Source organism: Notamacropus eugenii, chromosome 2 (assembly GCF_028372415.1).
Source record: "Notamacropus eugenii isolate mMacEug1 chromosome 2, mMacEug1.pri_v2, whole genome shotgun sequence".
Taxonomy (NCBI): domain Eukaryota; kingdom Metazoa; phylum Chordata; class Mammalia; order Diprotodontia; family Macropodidae; genus Notamacropus; species Notamacropus eugenii.
Genome location: NC_092873.1, coordinates 338,313,905 through 338,334,573, shown reverse-complemented (window position 1 = coordinate 338,334,573; position 20,669 = coordinate 338,313,905). Strand labels below are relative to the sequence as shown.

General features: G+C 44.1%; 1 protein-coding gene across 8 annotated transcripts in view; it reads left to right on the top strand.

The window, feature by feature from the left end:
• Positions 1 to 11,599, top strand: part of CDC42EP4 (CDC42 effector protein 4) — a 30,571-nt gene extending 18,972 nt beyond the window's left edge. For 2 of the 8 annotated variants that reach the window (XM_072645570.1, XM_072645571.1), the window contains 3 exons: positions 69 to 135; positions 3,209 to 3,336; positions 7,936 to 11,599. In XM_072645570.1, the coding sequence (XP_072501671.1) occupies positions 8,052 to 9,116 (1,065 nt within the window). In that variant the 5' untranslated portion in view covers positions 69 to 135; positions 3,209 to 3,336; positions 7,936 to 8,051 and the 3' untranslated portion in view covers positions 9,117 to 11,599. The other 6 variants (XM_072645573.1, XM_072645574.1, XM_072645569.1 and 3 more) reach the window with 4 other exon arrangements.
• Positions 11,600 to 20,669: the final 9,070 nt, after the last annotated feature.

Here is a 20,669-nt window from a genome sequence, read left to right as displayed (position 1 = left end):
TCCCCTATTCCTGTGCAGCTCTGGCTCCTGAAATAGGCTTACTCTATCCTACCCTTTCCCCCTTTAAGAGTCTTGGCCTCGCTACTGGAATCAAGCTCTCTCTGCCCTACGGGAGCCCAGACTTCTCTGCAGAAGGTAAGGAAATGATTACAGTTACCTACTTTGGGATAGAGGCTCTCACCTTGCTTAGCACCCTCAAAAGTAGACTTACCCAAGAACTCCATCACACTATTTGATTTGAGAGGTTCAAACTTTTGTGCTCTTCCGTTCCCCCATTGGACTTAGACTGGAGTCATGAATGGCTTTGAGGAAAGCATCTCCTTTTCTCCAGGAAACCACAACCCTAAGTTCTCAGGCAGGCAAATGCATGGCCTCCCTCCCTACCTTCCCGAACTTCCTCTTACTGTCTGCCTGCATGTCCATACCATGAAATTCTTGGGAGAGTACCGTGTAGGAAGCAGAGGGTCTCATAGCTAGATGTTTGCATCTTCAAAAATTTGACTTCTTCAGAAAGAGTTCAGAGGAATGGAGGTCATGCCCATTGAGAACTGATCAAAAAAATAAAAATAAGAGTTGTTTAGCCTGGAGAAAAGAAGGTTCGGCATTGGCAACATGCTAGCTGTCCTAAAATATTTGCAAGAGAACCTGAAGACTGGTTATGCTTGACCCCAAAAGGCAGAGCTAGGAGAAATGGGCAGAAGTGACAGAAAGGTTGAGTTAGGGTCAGTATAAGGAAAGGTTTTCCTAACAGAGCTAAACCAAAAGTGAAATGGGTTTCTTTGGGAAAGTTGTCTTGGGAAATTAATGGGTTTTCCTTCACTAGGGGCCTTTGAGCTGATCTGGAAAATCAAAATGAGTCATTCCTAGTGAGGGTGTGGTGGAAGGGTGAGGGTGGAAATAAGGAAGAGGGATTCATTGTAAATCTGAGAGTTGGGGGGGACAGACATGATGACCAAGGCAGGAAGTCACTCTTTGGTGTGTGCTCTCCTTATGTAGACAGGACAACTACTTCTTCAGATTTTCTAGCCTTTCTGGGGCTGGTTGGTTTCTCTTTTCCCAGGGCATGGCATATAGTAGGTGCTTACTATATTCTCATTTAGTTAAATTTAAAAGAATTCTGGGGGGGAAGGGGGGAAGTCTTGGCATATGGCATTGTTCTATGGGCTTCAAAATTCCAACAGTTGTACTATGATTCTTGGGCAGCTATGAGAAGTAGTCTGAATTAGTCTCCATTAAAACTGCCTAGCTTGAACTGCTCCTTTCCTTTTGTATTCAGTCTGGTTTTACATACTTGTGCTTGTATGCTTTTGTGGGTACATACCATGTTCCAGCTGCCCATTTGAGGGTTGAGAGTGCCCTCCTACCTCTAGACCCCCCTCAAAGTACCCAGGGATGGGGATTTGCATATGGAGAATTGTCAAACTTTGTGTTAACTGACAGCGTAGAACCATAAAATATAAATGCTAGGATATCAGTGCTGGAGAAACTTTGGAGATCTCTAGTCCTTAACCTTTGTGTGTGTTCTGGTGAAACTTATGAATGCTTTTTCAGAATAATGTTTGTTGCCCACATTCGTAACTGATAAAAATGCTAAATTTCAGTTAGAGGTTAATGAAAATAAAAATGTAAATTTTTTATGTAAATGTGAATTTGCATCCAAGTTCACCAACTCCCTGAAATCCATTCACAGAACCCTTGGGTGTTCTGTGAACCCAGGTGGAAAAAGTGACTCCAATGAGTCAATATATGTAAAACACTTTTCTAACCTTAAAAGTGCCATGGAAATGTTAGCTATTATAGTTGTTGTTATTAAAACACAAATGAAACGACTGAACAACAAATTATTGTTGCCCAGAGCTACATAAGTATTGGGGCAGCTAAGTGGTGCGGTGGCCTGGAGTCAGGAAGACTTATCTTCATGAGTTCAAATGTGGCCTCAGACACTTACTAGCTGGGTGAGCCTGGACAAGTCACTTAACCCCATTTGCTTGTTTCCTCATCTGTAAAATAAGCTAAAAAAGAAAATGGCAAACCACTACATTATCTTTGGCAAGAAAACCTCAAATGGAATCATGAAGAGTTAGACACAACTGAAAATGATTGATCATACAAGGATTAGACAAGAAACAGTTAAAGTAGGACTCAAACCCAAGTTTCTGATTCCAAATCAAATGCTTTTTCACTATACCATAAGGCTGTTACTATCTTTCTGGAGAACAGAGACTCAAAACAACATGGTACCAGGGAGAAGGAGTATGGTGTGGTGTGGTAGAACACTGAACTGGGAGTCACCAGGACCCAGGTTCTACTTTTGAGTTCTCACCCTAGCTGGTGGTGTGACTTTTGGCAAGTCACTCCCACTCCCTGGGCCTAACTTTTCCCATGTATTAATATGAAAGAGTGGGAGTGAGATTCTATGAACAGGAGCCAAGAATCTCAATTTGCACACAGGCTTAAACAAATAGCTCCTTTTATACTTGCCCCTCAACCTTCTAATGATAAGGGAAGAGGATGATCCAAGAAATAACTGCTCTAGATTGGATTGTTCTAACCAAAGACCTGGCTGTATTTGGTTTCTTTTAGGTTGGGTCTAACTTCCTTCCTCCTTCCTGTAGAAGCTCCTTCTTTTGCCTTTCTACAAGTGTGGGCTGAGGGTCACAAATAACCCATCAGGGAATTCCAGGAGCCGCTTTAATGGATCTTTCTTGGTACTGATATTGAGGGTGCAGCCATGGCCTTCGGATAAGTGTGAAGAAGGGAACCAGCCCTGCGGCTGGAAACTTTTCATTCATCCAGCTATTAATTCCTAGCCTTGGGTTACCCAGCAAGTTTCAGGTTCCCCAAGGCAAAGAGGTAGAAGTTACTAGCACCAGAGAGTAATGTATTTTGAATTGGTTGGGCATGAAGAAAGGATACATTTTCTAAGGCTCATCAAATCGTAGATTTAGAGCTGGAAGACATTTCAGAAGCTATTGAATTCAATCTGTTTTACAGATGAAGAAACTAAGACTCAGAGAGTGACTTGCCCTTGTATCAGAACTGGATTTGAACCCATTCTTCTTAACTCCCAAGTGCAGCACTTTAAGTGTTATACCATGAATAGAGGGATCCTTCTGAGGAGAATGACGACCCTGGAATAATTAGGCACAGTCCTCTTCTCCCATTTGATCACTTCCTTTACTTTTGATCTCTTTTTTTTTTATCTTAGAACAAGACCGTATAGATTCCAAGTATGCTTTGGGAACCAGGCTTCTAGTCTTGCATGCATGGCAAAAGAGGCCCCAGAGTAACATGTGGGCCAAGGTGGGGACACCTTGTCCTGCCAGGATCACTCAGGTAGGAGCTTGAATTGTAGGCATAGTAGTTGCTGCTGCTGTTTGTCCTTCATTCTCGAAGAGGACCATGACATCAAAGAGGTGGTGCCATGACTTGCAAGTGAATTGGATTTAAGTGAGGGAGGACTGTGCAAAGTCACTAGCCTCACTTTGTCCTCCAGTCATCTGAGTCCCATCACCAGAAATGGATCAGGACAACTGGAGTTGGCCCAGGATTCAGTGGGGACCTTGGCCTTTTGAAGTTTAGGTCTTTAACCGGTCTCAGTTTGACTGATTGCCAATCTCATCTCTCCTTGTTTACCCCACCTTTCCCTTTTTCCCCTTACCCCAATCAGTTCTGCTACCCAGTCAGTTTCAGATCTGAGTCCTTGGTCTATAAGGGGACAGCTTATACAGAGAGGGAGGGAGGAAGATGCCAGACTGATTACTGGCTTTAGTTATATACTGGAATGAGAGAGATCATTTAGAGCAGGATTTTTAAAAATTAATGTTTTTTTAAATAAGTTTTTTATTGATCTTTTATATATCACTGTAGTTTCCACCAGTATCCCTTCCCCCTCACAGAAGAGTCATCACATTTTTTTTGAAGACAAAAAAAAGAATAAGAAAAAAATTAGCATAATCAATCATCAAATCAAAAAAAATCTGAAAATACATTCAATGTACACCCTTGTGGGACTCCTGCCTCAGCAAAGGGTGGCAGTGTCTTCTCATTTTCCTTCTTTGGTGTCAAGTTAGTTCCTTATTGTTTTGCTACATCCACTTTAGATTTCTTTGGGTAGTGATTCTATTTACATCATTGCCGTATGTAATTTTGGCTCGACTAGAGAAGAGTGTTCTTAACCTTGCATCCATGAACTTACCGTTTTTAAAAAATATTTTGATAACTATATTTTATTATTCTTGTCTTTTATTTGATGCACTTAAAAAAGGTCATTATGAAAAGAGGTCCTTCACTCAGAAATGCTTAGGAATCCCTGGTTTACAGATTATAAGAGCAGAATTGTGACAAATTTTGTGACTAGGAAAGGAGAAACTAGGGAACCTTGGAGGTGAAAGCAGGGAACGGGCCAGACTAGGTAATCAGTGTTGTGGTGAGAATGCTGAGCTGGGCTCTGAGTCCCAGCACAGCCTTCTTGGACAAGTCTTACTCATGCTCTTCTAACCTAGGTTTTTTCATTTGCTGCATGGGGATAATACTTCTCCTGCTATTTTCTTGGGGTTGTTGCAAATACTACAAATTATGTAAAGAATAGCCACTTCCCAATATTCTGTTAATTACCTTCTACGTTCAGACTTGTAGAGCTAGGTCCTGTAAAGACAGAGCTGCTGAGAATTGCAGATTGTAAAGTTGTTGACTTGATGGAGCATGGGACCTGGCTTTCATTTCATTATGGCCAGAACAGCTTCTCGCCTATTCTGGTACTAAGCTAATGCTTACTGTCTTTTGTTAACCCAAGTCCTCCTGCTGTGTGTTTTGGACAAACCCACAAGGGGGAGGGGGACTATTGGCTTGGCTGCTGTTCTGTCCCAGCATGGAGACTCTGAGTTGGGGGGTAGAAAGAGAAGAGAAGGAACTTAAAGAGAGTGCCTTTACCTCCTGACACTGTCCTCCTCTAACTAGGCTGGAAATAGGGTGAGGCTAGTGGCAAGGGTTCTATCAGTTCTCAATGTCATCATCCTGTCAGGGTGCATTAGAGTTCTGGAAGAGGTAAAGAGGGGAGATAACCCTTAGAAAGCATCTTGATCCTGTCAGTGACATTTCTTTCCATGGATGATCTAATTCTTCTCTTCTGGCTTCAGAATTAAATTCAAAGAGACCTTACCAAACTAGTGAGTTCTTGGGACAGTGTTTGAGTTTCTGGTTTCCTTATCAAGGCTCATAACCCAGGTATTATTATATCTGTCCCCAAGGCCAGAATTTTGAAGTCCCTTGTTAAAAAAAAAAATCAGCCAAAGTATACTTGAAATCTGTAATTTTATAACCTAAGCATCAAAATAAACATTACTTCTTGAAAAGAAAAAGGGTGATGAACCCTGAATCCTGGGTAATCATCCCACAATACTGTTGAAAGCAAATAGTCATTAACAATACAAAGCAACACCAAATGCACTACTAACACACAGCATCGCTAGACAGGGCGCTTCTCAGTTACATGTAGGACATAATACACACATATCTATAGCACAGAAGCAGATCATCAACAGTAACAAAACAAAACGAACTAGCTATAACATTACAACATGAGTATAGCTATTAAACATGGGTATAACTATTAATGTATAATATTTACACAGCACTTTAAGGTTTGCAAAGTGTTTTTACACTTATTTCTTTGATCCCCATGTTTCATGTCCCTCCCCTTTCTATTCTGTTGGTGAGTTTCTCCCTTGGCCTCCATTTTGTGATGGACGAGGCAAGTCAGCCTTCATTCTCCTTCTGGCTCTGCTTCTGACTTTCTATTCTGTGATGCCACGCCTTGCCCCTCACCTCATTCAGTTCTTTGGTGTGTTGTGTTCCCCTATGATTGGATTGTAAAGTGCCTGAGATCAGGGCACATAGTAAGTGCTTAATAATGCTTGTTGCCTTAAAATACACAAATAGATGAGTAAAATAGTTCATAGCTATCAGCATGCTACATAACAAGCATGTAAGCAAATTTACTTTAAAACTAAAAGACAAAAGAAACATAATTCAGATGTGTAGTAATTAGTATGTGTCAGTAGACTCATCCAGTTACATGCAGGGTAACTTTACGTGGGCAGTCTAGTACTGTTACCTACCTGGCTTGTATGTGTGACTGCATCTTCTGGTTTACTTGTAACATCATAATTTAGGTCAGAGGTCACGAGTCTAACTCTTTTGTGACCTACTGGCCCTTCTTCTCTGAACTGGCTGAGGTTATGGGTCAGTCATCAGCAGCATAGCTATAGGCCTGTCTCCCTCATCCTGAAGTTCTTAAAGGGTCAGGTTGGCTATTGAAATTCCCATGTTCTGTTGGTTTTCTATTATCTAAGGAGTCTCAGTAACGATCTATAATTCTAAGTGAGAAACAAGTTCCCTCTGAGTTCAGTATTCTCTGAGGTGGAGTCTCCTTCAATTGAAGGGAAAAGAGTTGGGTATTAGTACCCAATGTTTCCTTCGCTAGAAATGTCATTTTAAGAGCCAGTATCTGGTTCAGATAATCTTTATAAATGGTGGGTGGTCTCATCTGCTCAAAAAAGGCTTCTGAGGTAAGTGTCTGTCACCTCTGTACTTAACCATCCAGAAAATTCACCTAAATTTCCTATGGAAATAAGTAATTGTGATTAATTGAATGGAGCTATTTATTTTTCAACAGAATGTGATTTTTGAACAGAATTTCTCGTTGTCTCATTGCCCTCCTGGGTCCCCAATCCCTGCGGGAAATTGCTTAAGGAAAGCTTAGGTTTGGCTCATGTCTAGGAGTCTCCCTAAAAGTAAAGGTATTTGGTGTCAGTTTAGATATAGGACAACTATTTTATTTCCTCCATTAAAAAAATGCTCAAAATATTAAAGACTCATAATTGCCTAATTTCAAAGGCTTAAAACAAGAAACAGTAACTCCTAACTCCTATTATTCTCTTCTGGGAGGTTGACACTTCAAACATATCAAAATGTGAAGCATTTTGCAGAAATGCTTTGCGTTTCTACTTCACCTTGGTGTTAGGATTTTTGAGCACCATCCTCAAGGTCCATGTCTTATGGCGAGGGAGGGAGTGACTTGGGCTCATCTTTCTAGTAGTGATCATCTTCCCTAAGAAGCAGTGCAAATGTAGTGAGCTACTGGGAACCTCCATTGTTCTTAATTTTTCATCTCTCACCCATAACTGAACCATTCAGTGACTTTTGCAGGAATCAGATTAGGTATTACAAAGAACTTTCCAGATATACTGGTTACAACCAAGGACAGTTAAGGAGTCAGTCTCTTTCTTAGACCTTAGACCCTTCTCCCATCTCAAAACCCAGCTTTGTTGGGAAGTGGTGGGAGGATTGCTGGTAAGCTAGTCTAGGGGTCCACATTTTAGTTTGAGGTATAAGGGGGTAGCAGTGTCAGACAATGAAAGGGTTATTGGACTTGAGAGTCAGAAAGACATGGGTTTGAGTTTTAGTTTTGTCTGACTGTGTGGTTACCTTGAGTAAGTTATCTTAACTTCCTTGAATCTTAGTTTGCTTATCTTGGAAAAAAAAAAAACAAACACGAGGGAGTGGAAGGGATTGAGTGATTTCTAAGATCCTTTCCACTCTAATACTATGTAATTATGTAAAAGTAGGAGAAATAGAGATTTACCTCTCAGAGAAGCCGGTCTGTTGAGTTTCCCAAGTTCCCTGGAGCGCTTGGTTCTCTAAACCAGAATTGCTAATAGCCATTGGCCCGGGGTGATCAGAGGGAGGAGTGGGTGGGGTAGATTAGAAGTCCTTTTGGGCTTGCATTATCTGTTTATCTTTTATCTCTTTGCAACTAGGTTGAAGAAAGGGAGCTGAGTCTTAAAAGAGAAAAAAACAACTCCGTAGCAGATTTATTTATATCGTTCCGTTGCTTTTCCAAACTGCGTTAACCCTTTGTATTCTGTTCTCCAGACCCTGCTACTGTATTGTCTTCATCATCCCATCCTCCTCGTGATCCAGACTCAGAGAGGTCTGCTTTTCCTTCTTGCATTTGACCTTGGGAGGGCCTGCCTTCCTGACCCAGGAAGATGCCGATACTCAAGCAGCTAGTGTCCAGCTCAGCCCACTCGAAGCGCCGCTCCCGAGTGGACCTCACAGCAGAGATGATTAGCGCTCCCCTGGGCGACTTCCGCCACACTATGCATGTGGGGCGTGCTGGGGATGCCTTTGGGGACACCTCCTTCCTCAGCAGTAAGGCTGGGGAGCCAGACCCTGAGTCCCTCGAAGAGCAGGCGAGTGCTACCTCCTCATCTAAACCCAGCCTTCTGTCTCGAAAGTTTCGGGGCAGCAAAAGGTCTCAGTCAGTGACACGGGGAGACCGACGAGACATGCTGGGTTCCCTGCGGGATTCTGCTCTTTTTGTGAAAAATGCGGTGTCCCTGCCACAGCTCAATGAGAAAGAGGCAGCAGAAAAGGGGTCTGGTAAGCTGCCCAAGAGCCTTTCATCCAGCCCTGTGAAGAAGGCAGCCGCTGGAGGGGCGGAGGAGGAAGAATTAGAAGAGGAAGGAGGAGCTGGGGAGAAGACACCCCGTCTGAATGGATCTGGGGGCATCCACTCTCCTGATCCCATCCTTGATGAGCAGGCCTTTGGGGACATCACAGACCTGCCTCATGTTCCTAAGACTGGCTATGGGTTGAAGCATGCAGAATCTATTATGTCCTTCCATATTGACCTAGGGCCCTCCATGCTGGGGGATGTCCTTAGCATCATGGACAAGGACGAGTGGGACCCAGAGGAAGAGGATGGTTGCCATGGTGATGAGGGCCCAAGCCACAGCAGCCAGCCCCCTCTTCCTGCTGCTGTTCCTCTGCTACAGCAGGAAGGGAAGCCTGGTGCAGACTCACCGTTGCTGCCTCCCTGCACTTTGGAGGATGAGGGTTGGGCAGCAGCAGCTCCCAGCCCAGCCTCTGCCCGCAGTGTGGGCAGTCATACCACAAGAGACAGTAGTTCCATCTCCAGCTGTGCCTCCGGAATCATAGAGGAACGAAGCCCTGCACTCCATGGGCTGGAGAGGGCTCGGGTGCCTCTTGCCCGACAGCCGAACAAAGAGTTCTCCTTTATGGACGAGGAAGAGGATGAGATCCGTGTGTGAAGGGGACAGGGGGGGCGTGTTGAGTGGCTCTGCACAACTGACTTATTTTTTTGGCCCCACTCCTTGTGACTTTACACCTTTCTATGGGGCTCCCAGAGTCCAGGTAGAATAACTCTTTGAAGGGTCCTTGGCAGGAAGTCTTAGTTGCAGAAGACACCTCCGTAATTCATCTTTGCCTGTGAATAGAGTATTTGGTCCTCTTTGTGACTCATTTCTCCTAGATGTGGGGTTTGGTGGAATCTGTAAGTCAAGCAACTCTGGGTTGGAGCAGGTGGGGATAGATAGATGATTTACCTGACATCTATGGACAGCTTGCTCTTACCCAAGACATCCAGGGGTCAGGGGTGTTTTCTTGGCCAACGAACACTTCAACATGAAGCAGGAATCCATTTTCCCTCTTACCTCTCCCCAAATGAATGCCAGATGTCCCTCCACATTAAGCAATACTAGGGCAGCAGAGCCAGACCTCCATCTGATCTCCATTTCTCCAGCTCCTAGTGCATCTCCCTCTTTTCTCCCTTCCCATTCCATATGTGTCTCCCTCTCCCACTCTGTGTGGATTCATCTTCTCCCCCAATTTGTGTCTCTCTAAAGTTCTCCCACCCAGTGTTTCTCATTTTCCATAGATTTTTATCTTGACTTGTGACTTTATTCTCTGGCTACCAGCCATTGCTGGAAAGATGTTTGAGCGTGAGAGGAAGGGGTTGGCATTACATATGGTGCAGGTGAGGGATCCTCTGAGAAGTCCCCCCCCCATCTGCCTATTTCTTCACTCATGTTTCTGTTTTAATAGGTTGGAACAGGGGAAACGGGGAGGAGAGCTATAAAGTTCTTGGAGCCTTTTTGGGAAATGTTCCCCCTTCCACTCCCCCTCCTTTGAGAGTTCTCTTGTTGTCCCCTCCTAAGATCAGAAGCTGGGAGGAGCTTGGGGCTCCCCCAAACAGGGCTGGGGCTCCCTTTGTCTTGGAGAGTAAGGAGTCTGGCTGTGGGGGGAAGGGGAGGGAGTAGTTTGGGAGCTGCAGCCAGTACCTCCTTCTAGAGCTCCCCTCCCCCTCAGCAATGCTCCATTCCTGCCTCCCAGAACCCAGGCAGGAAGTCTGGGGCCCCTTGGAGTTAAACAGCACCAGGTGGCTGGCTTGGGGTAGTATACATAGAAAATCTCCCCTTTCCCACAGCAGCCTCTTGGGAACAAGGAGATGATGATGATGATGGGAAGGCTCTGAACAGGGCCTCTAGGTTGTGATTCTGAAATCTAGTCTACTCAAATGGGAGCAGGGATAATAATAAAACCTGGGCGTGGGGTTCTCCCTAGTCCCCAAACACAGGAACCAGCTATTGGCTCAAACTACCTTTTTTTTTTCTTTAAATAATGTGGGAGTAGTTTTTCTTTTAATTTTAATCTAGTTCCTTTGAGGGGAAAAAAAAAAGGCCTTCATGCCCCCAGACTTGGCTGTAGTCTTCACTGGTCTGCACTATTCTCCTTTTCTTTGTGGGCTGCCCATCTCTTGGGCTGGTAGTGGGAATCTTCCCACTGGTGGGAAGATTGCCCCCCCTCCCCCCCCACTAGACAGCTGACTATGTTAGTATGGCAGCCTTGCTCAGGTCGGGTTTCAGCACAGACTGACCCCAGAGGTCATTTAGTCCAATCATCCCTTAACAGGAATCGCATCTTTAATATAACATCCCTGACAAGTGGTCCTCCAGCACTGACTTAAAGACCTCTGGTAAGTGAGAAGCCATTATCTCCCAAGGCAACCCATTTCACATTGGCTTAGGTCTGTTAGGAAATTTTTCCTTATGTAGATCTTAACTTGGCTTTTCTACCACTTTTACCCACTTCTCCTAGTTCTGCCTTTAAGGCCCCAAGAACAAATCTCCTGTTCCTCTTGCAAACACTTTAAGGCAGCTAACATATTCCTAACCCCAAATCTCATCTCCAGCATAAACAACCCCTACTTTCTTCAACTAGACCTCAAAAAGGCTTGGCCTCTGGCCCTCCTGTTTAGCCTTTTCTTCTCTGAAAGCCACCCTGCTTGCCCCCTCATCTCTCTTCTTGACATAGTGGTTTGGGGCAGGGTGAGAAGCCCAAAGAATCAAATAAAACTATAGCCTAGGTCTGGAACTGGGGGACAGGGGGGAAGAAAGTGAAAGGGAAGGGATAGAACAAGACTGAGACAGTGACGCAGGTGACGGTGACTATAGGAAACACTAACTTAGTTCTTTAAAAGCACAGACTTGGGTGATGTCCATGGCCAGTGACAGTTCTGAATCGCAAAGGGATAATAAGCCTATTGGGACCGGACCGGACCGGACCGGGAGAGGGGAATGGGGATGGACCCCACCCAGCCTTGTGTGGGCAGCACATGAAATGTTTACTGGTGATGATGTAGCACACACTAAAATGCATATTCTTTTTTTTAATGAGGCCTATGGAAGACAGAGAGGAAACATTAAAAATCCTTAGTGATGCTTGGCGTTTTCAACTTTGTGTGTTTGTGTGTATTGGGGAGGGTGGGGGTGCTGGTGATGGGATAAGGGTCCTAAATATGAATCTTTAACTATTCATTTCCTGTGAGGAACTGCAGTCTACAGTCTCCTTGGGCCATCTCCTCCTCCCCTTAGGCGAGGTGCTTTCTACCTTCCTTGGAGAAGACCTATTAATTTGTTCCAGTCTTGGGCAAATAGTTTCCTTCTCTGGTCCTGTCTCCCTGTCTGAAATATATTGGGGTTGATTTAGATCAGTGGTCTGGGGAGGCAGGGAGGTCCTGGGGGCTGGGGGGAGGCATGTGGAATCAACCATCTCCCTGCTACCCCCATGAGCCAATCATAGAGCATTTCTTCAACACAACCACACCTTCCCTTAATATCCCCCCCAACTTTCCCTTACATTGCCTCCTCCTTTAACTGGTACCCTTTAAAGTCCAAGTTCTCAGACAATTGAACCTAATACCAGTCAGCCATATTTCAGCAGCTGAGCAGGTGCCTTTGGAAAAATCTCCTCCTGGTTGTCTGGGGGTGGGTGTGGGGAAGAAGAGGACAGGTTTTATTAGGCAACGAGGTACTGTGGTAAACACTTTACAAATACGTCATATGATCCTTATAACAACCCCTAGGCAGAGGTTAAATGACTTTCTGGAGTCACACAGCTTGAGGTTAGATTTGAACTCAGGTCTTCCTGACTTTTATTAAACCTGTTTTATAGATGAGGAAACTGAGGCAGACAAAGGTTAAGTGATTTGCCACAGCTGTAGTGTGTTTGAACTAGATTTGAACTTGAGTCTTCCTGACTTCATTAAGAAAACCTTTCTTCCCTCCCCCCCCATTCCCTCCACCCTTTTAATTTTGGGTCAGACTGGCACAATCTGAGCAGGCATAGATGGGTTGTGAACTGCATTGAAGATGCTATTCATTTTTCTCCCCAAGTCCACCTCTCTTCCAAACTTCCCTGTCACTGTAAAAGGGACCAACATCTTTTAGTCACCCTCATTCACATCTTGGGACTCACTCTCCCTCGCTCCACTGTGCACTCAGTTACCTTAAGTCCCCTTCAGTCTTCACATGGCTGCCACCCTTGTTCACGTCCTTAATCACCTTGGACTGTTAGACTATTGGATCTTCTCCCCTTCTCCACAATTGCCAAAGTTTTCTAAATCACAGGACTAAGCATGTCACTCCTCCATAAACTCCAGTGGCTCCCTATTGACACTAGATCAAATGTTATTTCATCAATTCATCCCTTTTAAAATGTCCAGTTTTATATGCTATAAAGGCCACTAATTGCTAGTGTTATATACATATAAATGCACACAGTATAATAATAGCATTTATACCGTGCTTTAAAGTTTGACAAAGTATTTTCTTTTAGAAATATTTTCTCATTTTGTCCTCACGACAACAATGGGAGGTAAGTGCCATTATTATCCCCATTTAGGAATGAGGAAACTGGGAAAGATGATTTGCTCAATGTCACAGTAAGCATCCAATGTAGGATTCGAATTTCTGACTTGACGTTAGATACTCTACTCTCTAGCACCTCCTGCATGTGTCGGCAGGAGCGTTGGGTGCTCAAAACTTTCCTGATGAGGTGTTTGATCAAAAAAGGTCTGAATTCATGGGTCTAGATGACCTACAAGATCTCTTCCAGATAACATTTAAAACCCAGTGGTTCTGTAATTGGGAAGGTGGGGCCTGGGAAAGGCTATAGCCAATGGGTAAAAAGCTGTTGCTGAGTTGACCTTAACACCTTCCTTTTCCCCAACCCTCCCCCCACCATACACATACATCTTTTCCACAGATTTTAATTTAGGTCTCTTGGGTAATTAGTCTGCTGAAGAAATGAATTTTGTCTGCTGTTACCAGAAAAATGAGAAGTCCTGGTGAGTGTTAATGAATTTGATAGCACCCCCTGAGAGATGGCTATACTATAACAGAAGGAACAATGGATTTGGAGTCCAGGGACCTTGATTCAAATTGGCAGATGGGGCCTCAGTTTCCTCACTTGTAAAATGTCTCAGAAGTCAATTTTCAGCTCAGATCCTGGGATCACTATGATCCCAAGTCGCCTTGGGTGCCTTCTAGCTCTGAGTCTCAGGAAGCCTGGCAAACAGGGAACCTCTCAAACGATCATTTGAAAGAACCAGCAACTGCTGGCTGCTGGTGGGAAAGGGTCAAGTTTTCTTCCTTCTAGTCTCCTTTCCCTTCCCTGCTAGATATGGCATTGAGTCTTGTGGAAATTAGGTCAAGGAGGTGTCTCTGCCCTGGTTTCTTGGGTAGGGCCAAGTGATCTGCCCTCCTCATACATCCTCAGCCTCCTCCCTTGTCTTCTTTTTCTTCCCTAGGCCTACATCCCTCCTCCTCCAGGGTGGGTCTCTTGCAGTCTTCTATCCCTGATTGTAAGGGTAAACCACACCTCTTAGGCAATGTTCCTCTCCATCTCCCACCACCCTCTTCTGTTGCTTGCCTGATGGATGGGGTTGGTGTGAACCTCTCCAGAGGACTAACTCTCTAGCCTTATGTAGGAGAAATAATTAAAATGGATAATGAAATATAAATGAATAATACTCATTAAAACTAATGAGAAAGGAGAGGGAGGTGGCTGAGACTAAAAGTTACCCAACAGGGACAAGATGTGGCAACCTATTGGGAGGCTGGGATATGGGACTGAGCTTGCAAAGTTGCAGCTGAGGATCACCTGGAGGGGAAAAGAAATTGGAAGGAAGAAATATAATCTGGGAAGGAAGGAATCAAGAATTTGCTAGCTACCTACTATGTGCAAGACACTTTACAAATATGTTAAATTTGATCCTCACAACTCTGGAAGATAGGTGCTAGTATTTCCATTTTACAGTTGAGAAAACTGAGGCAGGAAGAGGTTAGGTGACTTGCCTGGAGTCACACAGTCCCTGAAGCTAGATTTGAACTCAGGTCGTCCTGACTCTAGGCCCAATGTTTTTGGCACTGTACCCCCTAGGTGCTAGGAGGAAACAGACTAGGGTATGGGGTTTCTTGGAGGCTATAGAATCCTACAATATTTTAGAGGGAGGGAATTATAGGATAGAATCACAGGATTATAGATTTAAAATTGCAAGGATCTAAAAGGCTATATAATCCCAACCCTCTCATTATACAGATGAGGAACTGAAGCCCAGAGATATTGACTCGCCCAAGGTCACATAGCTTGTAAGCTGCAGATATGAGCTTCCTTGGATTCAAATCTAGGTTCTCCAACTACAAATCTAACATACTTTACAGAATATCAGGATGCCTCACAGTTGTACCTTTGTGTATAGTGTAACTTTATAGCTAGGGAAGAGATCCAAAATAGAGTTTTCAAACTCTATTAGGTTCCTACAGCTCCTAAGAGCTGGCAATAATAATAGGTCTACCACCCAAGTGTGTGTGTATGGGGCAGGAGGGGAAGGAGGAAATAGGACATTTGGCAAGATGACATTTTTGGTTAATCATTGGTCATTTAAAGTTAACATTCTAGTAGTAATTGCCACCTCACCTAACCCAAATCAAATCAGGACTTTTGATAACTATCATTTTGCAGGAGGATCAGAAAGTGCCGGTAAAAGCTATAACTAGCATGGGACAAAGAGGGCTTTGTCCCATGGTGCAGAAATGGCCGGGAGGAACTTGATGTATCACCTCCTCCTGATGGTAACCACCCAATTTCAAATCTCACCTTGCATATGCATGGCAAGGTCTCAGGTTCCTCCTTTCCTACCTACCCTCATCATTGTAAAGAATGAACTGCCACCTTCCCTAGTATGACCACACCCTTGGTTCGGTCCAATAATCCTCTGTACCAGGACCCCAATATTTCTCCCACCCTCAGCTGTTTTTGTCCTAGACTAAATGAGGAAAGGTGGAAAAAAAGTCCTCATTACAGCTCCAGAACTAGCAATTTGGTTGGAGGCTAAGCAGGATAGAGATGATATTCAATTCAGTATGCATTAAGTTCCTTGACCTTCTACTATGTGAGGGAAATAGATGAAAAGGCAAATATTAGGTAACACAGACCCAGCTTTGGCAATAACTGGATATGTCAAGTTGTCCTGGGTAGTCTAGTCCGTGAGAGAACTTGTTCCAGGGGATATTAAGAACAGGCAGTCTTTGGCCCACTCTGTTGATAATTCCCATTGTCTGATAGTTGGTGCTCAGCCCAACAAGCTGGCAGCCCTTAAAAACCAGGGACCTGGGGCTCAAACTGGCATCGCAGTTCCCCAGGGGGGGGAGCTTGGAGAGCTGGATCAGAGCAGAGCTCCTAGTTTGAACTTAATTGCTTACCAGCCCTTTTCTGTCTGTGTCACACCCATGAATGTGCTGGCACAGAATGGGAGTCCAACTATCCACTCATCTGGCCATGCATACTCATCTCCAAGCTCATCCATATGATACAGAGGTTATGGGCATCCCCCTCCTTGCCACTATGATTATCATGATGTACTGAGGACAAAGATTTTCCTACAATCAGATAATGGAAATATGGAAGCTCAGAAAGACCCCCTGGTTCAATTCCCTCATTTTACAGATGAGGAAATAAAGATCAAGTAACTTATCCAGTCTAATAGATAAATAGTTAGTGGAAGAATTATTTTTGATGTAGCAAAATAGAATGATATTCTGGGAACCTAACTGAGGTGTCCTTGGGACATCAGGCAGGCAGTGCCATCCTATCTAGAGGAAGTGACAGCTAAGGCAGGGGGTCGGAGGAGGCAGTCTTTGAAGGAGTAGAATGATGGGTAAGAGGAATGCTAGAATTCAGAATCAGGTTGAGGGTCTTGGGCCCTCCTAGATGTATTCCAGATATACCAAATCCCTTACCCACAGAACCATGACCACCACCCTTGAACTGGTCTCTCCATATCTTTTCCTAATGCCCCTGCTTCACAGAATTCCCAGAAACCAAGCTTTGAACAAAAAGGAAAAATTCCTCCTGTCCATTCCTCTAGCCTGTTTGACAGTCCTGCCTCACTGCTGGAAGATATATCCCAAGTAGGAGGCTGCAGAAAATTTTTTTCTTAAAGACTGAAAGAATTTTTTTTTTTTGGTTTCGATTCTATAACCTACTGCTCCAATCAGAAGATATACTGGTTTCTCTCTAGAATCAGGTGAGGTGAATGAAGTCAAATCAACACAAATATTTATTAAAGGCCTGCTATGTGCCAGGGACTATTGCTCTGAGAAGACACACAAAGAAGAGCAAACTGTCCCTGTTCTCAGGACCCCAGAGTCTAATCAGGGACAGAGCTTGTAAACTACTTTGTACAAACAAGACCTGGATGGGCAGGCTGAGAGATAATCTCTGGTGCGGAGATAACAGAGGGAAGGCATTGGCATTAAAGGAGATGAGGAAAGCCTTTTTTCAGAAAGTAATATTTCAGCTGGGACCCAAAAGAAGTCATGGAAACTAAGAAACAGAGATAAATAGGGTTGCAAATGGTGTCATTCAGCCTTTTCATTATCCAACTGCAAATTCCAATTGACAAAAATCATCGATTCTCACAGCTGGAAAGAACCTTAGAGGACATTTAGTGTGACCATCCAAGCAAGAATCGGCTCCACAATAATCCTGACCAGTGGTCATCCACCCATTAAGATGTACTCATGAATCTGTTGTTTTAAGATCCATGTGACCCTGCTGCCTTTCCCCCAACATTTCCTAGGTCTTGCTGTGTCAGGTTAGGTTAACCTAACAGGAAAAAATCAGGCCTTGGCCTCTGCTTGGGGGCATCCAATTTTAGCTCCAACTGTCCTTCACTGTCAATAGGACATGGGTTTTGAGTGTTTTTCCATTCACACTCTTGTGACCAGAGTTGGCCAGAGGGTACAATCTCTGGTAATGGAATCGAGTTTTGTCTCCCAAGCCAATTAATCCATATAAAGACTGAATCTGTGGCCTTGAGACTGTGACCTTAGTAAGCTAACTGGGACACTGCTAGGGAAATTAATGGGTTTTTGGGATGCATCATCTTTTCAATGGGTTGTGTTTGAATCCCCTCCTCTCATCCTTCCTCTTCTCACCCCCTCCCCAATTTCCCTCTCTAGGAATGAATTGAGAAACAATACCAGGTTGAGAGTTACTGACAGGCCTCAAAATTATTGGTGAGTTTGGGGAAAGCATATGAAGACTTTCCCTGGGGAAATGGGTGGATGAGGACAATTTGTTCCAATGGCAGAGCTGAAGCAGCCATTATGGAGTGGTGATTAGGGATATGAAAGACGGCCTTCCCCAGTCATCCTGACTTTTGTCCTGCCACTGGACTTTGATGATTCTGGAAGAGACAGCAAGGTTGATGACTTTGTACAGCTCAGCCTCACTTAAATCCAGTTCATGCAGGAGTCAAGACATGACCACATGATATTGATGGTCCTCTTTGAAAATGAAACATGACCAACAAATATGAGTGTGATCAGAGTTGACTATAGTTGGGGCCTGGCCTTGGGGTTAAAAGCTTGCATTTTTGGGGAGGACGTCTTCATTCATTCCACAAATATTTATGGATGCTTATTCTATACATATTGTGTTAGGCCTCAGTTTCCTCTTCTGTAAAATGAGAGGGTTGAACTCTGAGGTTACTTCCAACTCTAGATCTATGAGATTCTAATCAGTTTTAATGGAGCATTCAACCGAAGACTTGGTTCTTACTCAAGGTAGCAAATGAAATGGGAGTATATATAATAACTGCCATACAAACTACAACATGTAAACCCTCCATGATTCCCTTGAAAATATGTTTAAGTACTCTCAGGGATTAGCAATGGGAACTCCATACCAACATATGGGGACTCTCAGGAATGCAAACATGCCCTGTAATTAGGAGCACCCAGGAACTGGATTTGATGAGAGTGAGCTGGCCAGTGACTCTTCTAAGGGTTCCAAGTCTTGTTCTAGGAGATTCCTTCCTTGGAGGATTCAAGGGCCTGGCAAAAGCCATAAGTAGGATAGGATGCCTGAGCTTTTATCCTAGGGTGCCAAAATTTGGAGGGCAGTGTAGAAATTGAGCTTAGAAACTAGTTAGCAGGGTTAATAGGAATAGATAAAATAGCAAGTGATCAGATCCTCACAAGGGAAGGGGAGAGGATAAGGAAACAAACATTTATTACAAACTCACTAGGTGCCAGGCCCTGTGCTAAGAACCTGACAGTTATCTCACTGGATGCTCACAAGCACCCTAGGAGGTAAGTGCTATTATTAACCCTACTTTACAGATGAGGAAACAGGGTAACAGAGGTTAAGTGACTTTTCCAGGGTCATACAGCTAGTCAGTGTCTGAGGTCAGATTTGAACTCAGGTCTTCCTGACTCCAGGACCATTTCTCTACTGTCATTTACTCAATCTACTTAATCTGTGGCCAACACCTTACAATGTGACCCAGGGGGTTCTTTCTCTCCACCCCATACGCCGAGGCAGGGGTGGGAGTTGAATTCCCCATCCCTCCAATTTCATACCTCTTTTTTCATATCCCAGTTAGAGTCTGATAAGAGGGGCAAGAGTCACATACACCTTTCCTCTTGCACTCCTAGGTTGTCCTGAACTTTCTTCTCTGTTAATGGGAGAAAGAAGGGCCCTGGAGAGGTTTAATGGAGAAGCTTAGGGATGTGGGCAGAGGCCCAGGTGGGTAGGGGCAAAAGGAATGTGGTTAGGAAGTAGGCCATTTGGCTTTATCTGTCCATTTGACTCTGGTTTCCTCCTGCCATCTGTGAACAGCCGGAGGAAAAGACATGTTTTCCTCCCCGCCACCCCCACTCTGGTCCCTGGGCATGTAACCTGAGTGGGAAAGCTGGCGCAGAGCCGGCCTCTCATGCCATTTCTGCTGACTCATTCCTGTTGAAGTAATTCTGCTCCAGTGACTCTACCCCTTTCTTCTCTGCTCAAGGGGGAGGCCTTGACCCCCTGTGAGCATGCAGGGCTAGTAAGAGGGTAGCCCACAGAGCTTGGGATCATGTGCAAATTTTCTATATTTCTCTGGAGGCAGGTGTGTGGTGTGTGTGTGTGTGTGTGTGTGTGTGTGTGTGTGTGTGTGTGTGTGTGTGTGTGTGTGTGTGTGTGAAAGTGAAATCAACTCCTAACTCTGCCTACAGAGCCTGGGGCAGGAGGTCAGAGAGAACAGTTTGGTTAAGGTGAAGGGAGGAAGATTGTGTACAGGGAAATGAGGCCTGACCTGGGATTTATGAGGCAGGCACAGGAACAGAGAAGCTGCCAGGATTCCATACTCTAGTACCCAAGAGCACCTGAATTCTAGAGGCCCAAAGAAAAGATCATTTGTGAGCCAGCTAACTTAAAACTCAGCAAAACTCAAAACCACATCAATCCCACATCTCCAAGTCCCAAACTTGTTTCTAAAGTTCAAGAGGTATGTATTTTCATCAGCTATGATGCCCCGGTGAGCATTCCTCCCCCTATTTCTTGGTGAAGTTAGAATTACAAAGTTGGAAAGTAACTGCAGAGTTAACTAGTTTCCTATTTGAAGTAGGAATCATAAGTCATCTTCTGCTTGAATACCTCCAGTGATGCGGAACTTACTACCTGGCAAGGCAGTCCTTTCTATTAGTTGTTGCCTTTAATTGTTAGGAAATTCTTCCTTTTATCAAACAAATCAGCTGCTCTGTAACTGCCACCCATAGATCCTAGTTTGGTCTAATTCCTCTGCTGTATGATTTACCTTCAAATACAGCTAGATTGAGTATAACTCCATTGTGTTCCCCCTATCTGTTTCCCTCTACAGGCTAAGCATTAGCCTGTTGTTTTAATCAATCCATATTTTGGTTAATGTGTCCTCACCATTCTGGTTACCTTGCTCTGAACAAGTCTCTGCTTGTAGCATCTACAATTCAACATAGTTTTGTTGTTCAGTCATTTCACACACCATTTGGGGTTTTCTTGGCAAAGATATTGGAGTGATTTGCTATTTCCTTCTCCAGTTCATTTTACAGATGAGGAAACTGAGGCAAACAGAGTTAAGTGGCTTCCCCAGGGTCACACTATAAGTACCTTTGGCCAGATTTGAACTCCAGGCCTGGTACTCTATTCACTGTGCCACCTAG